At 53.2% G+C, this 7,595-nt stretch overlaps 1 protein-coding gene across 1 annotated transcript; it reads left to right on the forward strand.

Annotated features, from left to right (window-relative positions):
• Positions 1–2,940: 2,940 nt before the first annotated feature.
• Sox9 (SRY-box transcription factor 9) lies at positions 2,941–7,024 on the forward strand. The gene is made up of 3 exons (XM_031353174.1): positions 2,941–3,735; positions 4,545–4,798; positions 5,448–7,024. Exons 1-3 carry the CDS (start codon positions 3,305–3,307, stop codon positions 6,284–6,286), a joined length of 1,524 nt encoding a protein of 507 aa, XP_031209034.1. The 5' UTR covers positions 2,941–3,304; the 3' UTR covers positions 6,287–7,024.
• Positions 7,025–7,595: the final 571 nt, after the last annotated feature.

Genomic DNA, 7,595 nt, shown 5'->3' on the forward strand with positions numbered 1-7,595 from the left:
TCTCTCTCTCTCTCTCTCTCTCTCTCTCTCTCTCTCTCTCTCTCTCTCTCTCTCTCTCTCTCTTCACTAGCCCTCTGTGTTAGTTAACTGAGGAGCCCCTTCCACCTTAGCCTTCTATCTCCCCATCCCTCACACCCAGCAGTCCTTAATCTAAACACAGTCTGGACCCCGGATGTTTTCCCCACTACTTCAGGCTGAGGTCCCGTGGCCCTAGCATGAGGAACACAAGACTCTTCCAGAATCACGTCAGGAAGGAGAGCCCTGGGTGACTGAAAAAGTCAAGTCACAGTGGATTAAGCCCCTGAAGGGCTGCTTACAAGCCGGCTTTTCAGGAAGAAATTCGGGCCCAGCCACTCTTAAACTGATGGTGCCTGACTTGGCCTGATCCAGGCACACCAGATAGCTCTTGGCACCTGGGGAATGAGGAGGCTATCCCCCCTCACTCTGGCTCTCCAGGTTGAGTGCAAATGAGAACACTGGGCATCTACAGTGCCTTCCCCGCCCCCCAATTCCCTGTAGACAAGCACTTTCCAGGCCCCCATAACACAGTCATATCCGCACAGGAAAGAATAGAAATAGGAATTTCTGTAGAGATAAGTCTCATCTTGGAAAGCGCGCTGATTGCAAGCAACACAGCGCTGCCGCCTCCCCCACCTGGGCCCCTGCTGGTCCACCTCCACGAAAGTTTTCCAGCAGTTTCTCTAAGTTCCAGACAGTTTCTGGGCTTTTGGCGCCCCCTCTGGATGTCGCTGAAACTTGCAGTGTAATTTTCACTTCAACTGTTTTAAAAAGATTCCCCCCCCCCCAAAAAAAAGACTCAAGAATATAAAAATGCATTCGTGGAGGCGTAGAAGCATGTTAAGAAGTTTCATGATTTAAAATGTCGTACCACGTTATATCTCTCCATAGGTTATATTAAGGGTATACTTATAAATGGACGTATTCATGAACAAATACTTAATAAAATATTTCAAAATGCCTTAAGGCCACTGTCGTTTTTGTTGCCTTTGTGCCAGAAAACGTGGTAATTACAACAAATTACAACTCGCTGGTTTAATGCATCTGACAGTGGTCCCTGGTCTCTTCAACCGGTTTGAGGATCACACAAATGCCTCCACCCCAGAACAGAGAAATGTGTCTACATTAACAAAACTTGACACACACCCCCACCCACACACACACTCTGAAAAAAAAAAAAGATATATTTTCTTACACGTTGTGAGAATAATCCGAGCTACGAATATATGGCTATTGTTTGCAGGTCTCTTAAACTCGTAAACAGTCTATAGGGTAGTAGAGACACGCACGAGCACGGAGAGTAACATTCGTTTGAAAAGAAACCCCGACTGAGCAGAGTTGTCGCTTACTGCTATCACGAGTTCCTTTCCCTAAATAACAAATGCCCACTTCGGAAGAAAACAAGGGGAAAATAAGCTTTTCAAAAGCATCCCAAAGAAAAGATTCGTTTATATCTAAGTGTCCACACTTAGCCAATTAGAGGGGAGGGACCTGTCTTTGATACGATCCAGGCCGATTCACTTTATCAATAATTTAGTAAGTTCAAAGCGAGGTTTTGCAAGAATCCGAAGGGGTGTTTAAATGAATTTGTTTATCTTTTTTTACACCGTTGTGAGTTTGTTTGTGGTTCCGAGGGCATGTCGCCCGGTGGCAACTAAGATTTTTATTCGTTCCAGAAAAGATAATTCCTCCCTTAGCCAATCTTGTTCTAAGAGTTTGAGTAAACACGGAGCTTCGGCTCCAAGCACTCTTAAAGTACAACGGACACCTACGTGGCCTCCCCCAGAACGCCCACCTGTGTGCAGGTCTAGGAGGACGCGACTAAAGTCCAGACGCCTAGCGCTTCGCCCTCTTAGGTATCTGGTAAAGGAAGGCCCAAGCGAGGGAGCCACACGGCTCCGCCAAAGTGGCCCGTTTTGTCTGGAGTCTCCAGTCCAAGTCAGGGGCCTTGTCGGCCTCGCTGTCCGCGCTGCCACCTTTGCAAACTTCGCCCTCGACACCGGAGCAGTTTTGCAAACTCCAGTGGCGAACCTGACGGGTGTTTGTGACTCAGCCAGGAGGCAAGAAGCAAAACTCTAAAGTAATAATCCTGACTCCGAGGGGCGTCAGGGTGCTGGAGGGGCCGGGAAAAGACTTGTCAGATCAAGGTCGGCGTGGCCCAGGGGACCGGCCGTGAGAGAGCCCGGGACTGCGCGGTCCCCGCCGCCAGCCTTCGCGGGTGCTCGGCTTTGGTTTTCATTGATTCGCACTGCGAGAGCGCAGCAGAGTCTCCAGCCACCACACCGGCCTCGGTGAACCAGAGAGCGTTAATCTATTTATATGGATTATTACAGAGAACAGCGGGCGTTGAGTCACCCAAACATTTGCTTCCAAAAGACCATTTCTAAGCACTTTTTTGGAAGCCGGCAGACTCCAGGCGCAGAAGCCGAGCTCCGCTTTGACGAGCAGCTGTTGCAATTTCCATTGCTGTAAACGCCAGCGAAGTCCCGGGTACCACGGAGACAGCATCGAAAAGTAGTGGGGAGGGGGAGCAGTGGGAGGGGGGGTCCTAGTCTAGACACGCGCGTGCACACACACACACACACACACACACACACACCGATTCACACGGAGACCGTTCCAAAACTGTGACATTCCGAGAGTAGAGAGCAAACTTACACACTCGGACGTCCCGGGTCCCTCGCCTGCCCCGCGCCCCCCCTCCAAGTCCCCTCACCCCACCATCCACCCTCCCGCTGAGCTCCCCTCCCTTCTCCTCCCCTCGTGTCTCCTCACCCAACCCGGAGCCACCATCCTCTCCCCCTCCTTCCAAAATCCCGTCCAATCAGAGACTTGCCAACCCTGATGACTGCCGAGCCGTGATTGGCCCGAGGTCTCAGGTTAAGGGGGAGTATTTATTAAAGAGACCCTGAGCTGGGAGTCGGAGAGCCGAGAGCGCTGCTCGGAACTGCCTGGAAACTTCTGTGGGAGCGACAACTTTACCAGTTTCAGTCCAGGAACTTTTCTTTGCAAGAGAGACGGGGTGCAAGTGGCCCCGGTTTCGTTCTCTGTTTCTCCCTCCCTCCTCCTCCGCTCCGGCTCGCCTTCCCCGGGTTTGGAGCGGGCAGCTGAGCACCGGCCACCCAGCGCCTCTGCTAAGTGCCTGCCGCCGCAGCCCGGTGACGCGCCAAGCTCCCCGGGAGCCGTTCGCTCGGCGTCCGCGACCGGGCAGTTGAGGGAAGAGGAGCCCCAGCCGCCGCGGCTTCTCGCCTTTCCCTGCCACCGGCCCCCTGCCCCGGGCTCGCGTATGAATCTCCTGGACCCCTTCATGAAGATGACCGACGAGCAGGAGAAGGGCCTGTCTGGCGCCCCCAGCCCCACCATGTCGGAGGACTCGGCTGGTTCGCCCTGTCCCTCGGGCTCCGGCTCCGACACGGAGAACACACGGCCCCAGGAGAACACGTTCCCCAAGGGCGAGCCGGATCTGAAGAAGGAGAGCGAGGAAGATAAGTTCCCCGTGTGCATCCGCGAGGCGGTCAGCCAGGTGCTGAAGGGCTACGACTGGACGCTGGTGCCCATGCCGGTGCGCGTCAACGGCTCCAGCAAGAACAAGCCACACGTCAAGCGGCCCATGAATGCCTTCATGGTGTGGGCGCAGGCTGCGCGCAGGAAGCTGGCAGACCAGTACCCGCATCTGCACAACGCCGAGCTCAGCAAGACGCTGGGCAAGCTCTGGAGGTGAGCGCGCGGGACGCCAGGGAGGGCTCCGTGGCTACCCGGGACGCGGGCGGCACTCACCGACCCCGCCCCGCCTCCCTGAGCCAAGGAGTTGTGCGTGCATCCTGGGGTCTTCGGTCCAGGATGCAGGGCGTCGGTGGGGGGTTGGGGGGAGAGTGGCTCAGAGTCTGAGAAAGTTCTTGGGATTGCTCTTGGCGATGGCGGGGGTGGGGCGGGGGGGGCGTGAATGTGACTGCTTTGGGGAACGTAGCGGGGAGTGAGGGGGTGTGCCAGCCTGGTCCCTCTGGAAAGGAACAATTAGAGGAAGCAAGCCCACCTTCCTCGGGCCAACTGCGCTCTTTCCTGGGAAGACGGGGTGAAGGGAAAGTGTAACTGAGACCAGAGGAGACCCAGGCAAGAACTGGAGAAAGCTACTGAGAACCGGCAGGGGCGTGGATCGACAGAGCGAGCTTCTTGCAATTTAAGTGGGTTTTCGGAAAGTTTTTAACTGCGTGCTGGGAGGGGTGGACCGCTCCAGTAGCAAAGGCGTTTAGAGCGGCCTCAGCAGGGAGCTATTTCCATCTTCAGGGTTTCCAAAATAGGAGGCCAGGGGAGGGGGCGGGGCGAAGAGTGACCGCTCAGGTCGACTCCGAGCACTTTTCTTAAAAGAAAAAAAGCAAAAGAAAGAAAAAAAGAAAAGTTCTAAGTCTCAGAGGAGGATGGAAAGCAGACTGGGGGGAGGGGGGTAGTGCGCGAAGGAGGGGTAGGGACATGACAGCTCCCGGGGTTTCATTGACCCCCCCCCTTTTCTTCTGCCCACCCCTCCACAGACTGCTGAACGAGAGCGAGAAGAGACCCTTCGTAGAGGAGGCGGAGCGGCTGCGCGTGCAGCACAAGAAAGACCACCCCGATTACAAGTACCAGCCACGGCGGAGGAAGTCGGTGAAGAATGGACAAGCGGAGGCCGAAGAGGCCACGGAGCAGACTCACATCTCTCCCAACGCCATCTTCAAAGCTCTGCAAGCCGACTCCCCACACTCCTCCTCGGGCATGAGTGAAGTGCACTCCCCGGGCGAGCACTCTGGTGAGCAAGGCGCGAGTGATCCCCCTAGGGGCTCTTCCTGGCACACTCTTAAGGCGCCCCTCTCCCGAGAAGTATCGGGTTGGAGACTTTGCGCTCCCTGAAGTAAGGAAACACTATTCCCTGCATTCCCTCCCAGTTTAGGGCCCTCAGAAACAGGCAGTCTGGCGCGCGTGCACGGACGCGCGCGCATGCGAATTCACAGACACACACACACACACACTCGCACGCGCGCGCGCGCACACACACACACACACACACACACACACACACTTCAAACCATGAATCCTGAGCTGGGTTCTTTATTGCAAGGTAGCATGTCTTAATTGCTTTATGAAACTTACCCACTTTTCTCTTTACGCCTCACCCCAAAAGCACACATTCTTCTACAGGTAGCAATTTAGTCTTCCGGACCCTTGGGACCTCAGACCCCTCCCCTGATAAAGGAGCTTGCCTAGTGTGTACCTGCGGGTTAATCATTCGGCGACTTATCGCTGGTGCAGCGCGCCTCCAGCGAGAGAGCGGGTCCTAATGACACCTTGGCAACCAGGGAGGGTCCCCAGAGGCTCCTAAGACCAGGGGCTTTGCACAGCGCTTGTTGATTTTTTTTTTTTTTTTTTACCGTTTGTCTTTCTCTTTTTATGGCCTGCAGGGCAATCTCAGGGTCCACCGACCCCACCCACCACTCCCAAAACCGACGTGCAAGCTGGCAAAGTTGATCTGAAGCGAGAGGGGCGCCCTCTGGCAGAGGGGGGCAGACAGCCCCCCATCGACTTCCGCGACGTGGACATCGGTGAACTGAGCAGCGACGTCATCTCCAACATCGAGACCTTCGACGTCAATGAGTTTGACCAATACTTGCCGCCCAATGGCCACCCAGGGGTGCCGGCCACCCACGGCCAGGTCACTTACTCTGGCAGCTACGGCATCAGCAGCACCGCACCCACCCCAGCCAACGCGGGCCACGTGTGGATGTCAAAGCAGCAGGCGCCGCCCCCTCCTCCGCAGCAGCCCCCGCAGGCCCCGCAAGCCCCACAGGCGCCTCCTCCGCAGCAAGCACCCCCGCAGCAGCAGCAGGCACCCCAGCAGCAACAGGCGCACACGCTCACCACGCTGAGCAGCGAGCCAGGCCAGTCCCAGCGAACGCACATCAAGACGGAGCAACTGAGCCCCAGCCACTACAGCGAGCAGCAGCAGCACTCCCCGCAACAGATCTCCTACAGCCCCTTCAACCTCCCGCACTACAGCCCCTCCTACCCGCCCATCACCCGCTCGCAGTACGACTACACCGACCACCAGAACTCCGGCTCCTACTACAGCCACGCAGCCGGCCAGGGCTCGGGGCTCTACTCCACCTTCACTTACATGAACCCCGCGCAGCGCCCCATGTACACCCCCATCGCTGACACCTCCGGGGTCCCTTCCATCCCGCAGACCCACAGCCCGCAGCACTGGGAACAACCAGTCTACACACAGCTCACCAGACCCTGAGGAGACCTTGAAGAGCGATGGTGATGGAGCTGATCTTTTTTTTTTAAGAAGAAGAAAAAGAAGACGAAAAAGAAAAAGAAACGAAAAAGAAAAAGCTGAAGAAATCAAGAACCAATTGAAATTCCTTTGGACACTTTTTTTTTTTTTTTTTGGTCTGTCGTTATTTTTTAAAGACATCTAAGCGAAGGTAAAGCGTGCTGCGATTCCAGGAGAGAGACTTTAAGACATTATCTGAGCTCATGACAACATATTGCAAATGGCCGGGCCACTCGTGGCCAGACAGACAGCACTCCTGGCCAGATGGACCCACCAGCGTCAGCGAGGAGGGGCTTGTCTCCTTCAGAGTTAGAGTGGAGGACGATTGGAGAATCTCCCCGCCTGTTTGGACTTTGTAATTATTTTTTAGCCGTAATTAAAGAAAAAAAAGTCCTCTGTGAGGAATATTCTCTATTTTAAATACTTTTAGTATGTACTGTGTATGACTCATTACCATTTTGAGGGGATTTATACATATTTTAGATAAAAAAGTTAAATGCTCTTATTTTTCCAACAGCTTAACTACTCCTAGTTCAAGAGTGTCCGCTAGCCTTCCTTGCAACCAGAGTATTTTTGTACAGATTTGCTTTCTCCTAAACAAACAAAAACAAAACAAAAACAAAAAACAACAAAAAAAAAACAAAAAAAAATGGAAAAAAGAAAAAGGAAAAAAAGTGTGTTGTTATAGTAACATAAATAATACACAGACTTTTGTTACACCATCAGTTTTGGGGGTGAGCTTTGATTAATTCCCCAGGCTCTCAGATTTCAGGAGCAGCTGCCTTAAAAAAAAAAAAAAAGAAAAGAAAAGAAAAGGAAAGGAAAAGAGAAGAGAAGAGAAGAAAGCCTTCTTTAGCAATAAGGAGAATAAACAGATAACATACAGAGCATTGGTGAGCTTTATCATATATATATTATTATTATTATTTTTTGAAAACACCTTGAGCCTTAAAATCCCGCTGCTGGGAAACTATATGCTGTTCCTAGAACATCCACTGTGCCATTGCCTGCTTGCTGGCTGCAGCCTCAGGAGAGCCAAGGGCCAGCAAAGGAGACCCAAGTTTCTTGGGGAAGGTTTTTCACGCAGCCTGTAAGTACCCAAGCATTGCCCCTGGTTGCCTGCTGGGCCCCATGTGGACAGCAGATGCTGGAGTATGCCTGCTCAGATCATCCCCTGTGCCTCCCTGAATACCAGCATTTAACCTTCAAGACATTCCATGTGCTAAAATTATTTATTTTGTAAGGAGGAGTTTTTGGTTTTTTTTTTTTTTTA

This window comes from Mastomys coucha, unplaced genomic scaffold, assembly GCF_008632895.1.
Source record: "Mastomys coucha isolate ucsf_1 unplaced genomic scaffold, UCSF_Mcou_1 pScaffold5, whole genome shotgun sequence".
Taxonomy (NCBI): domain Eukaryota; kingdom Metazoa; phylum Chordata; class Mammalia; order Rodentia; family Muridae; genus Mastomys; species Mastomys coucha.

Bases quoted from the DNA above. Each gene is read 5' to 3' on its own strand.
- Sox9 (XM_031353174.1), top strand. From the start codon at position 3,305: ATGAATCTCCTGGACCCCTTCATGAAGATGACCGACGAGCAGGAGAAG. The intron at 3,736-4,544 runs GTGAGCGCGCGG...ACCCCTCCACAG, and splicing joins ACGCTGGGCAAGCTCTGGAG to ACTGCTGAACGAGAGCGAGA. The intron at 4,799-5,447 runs GTGAGCAAGGCG...TATGGCCTGCAG, and splicing joins CTCCCCGGGCGAGCACTCTG to GGCAATCTCAGGGTCCACCG.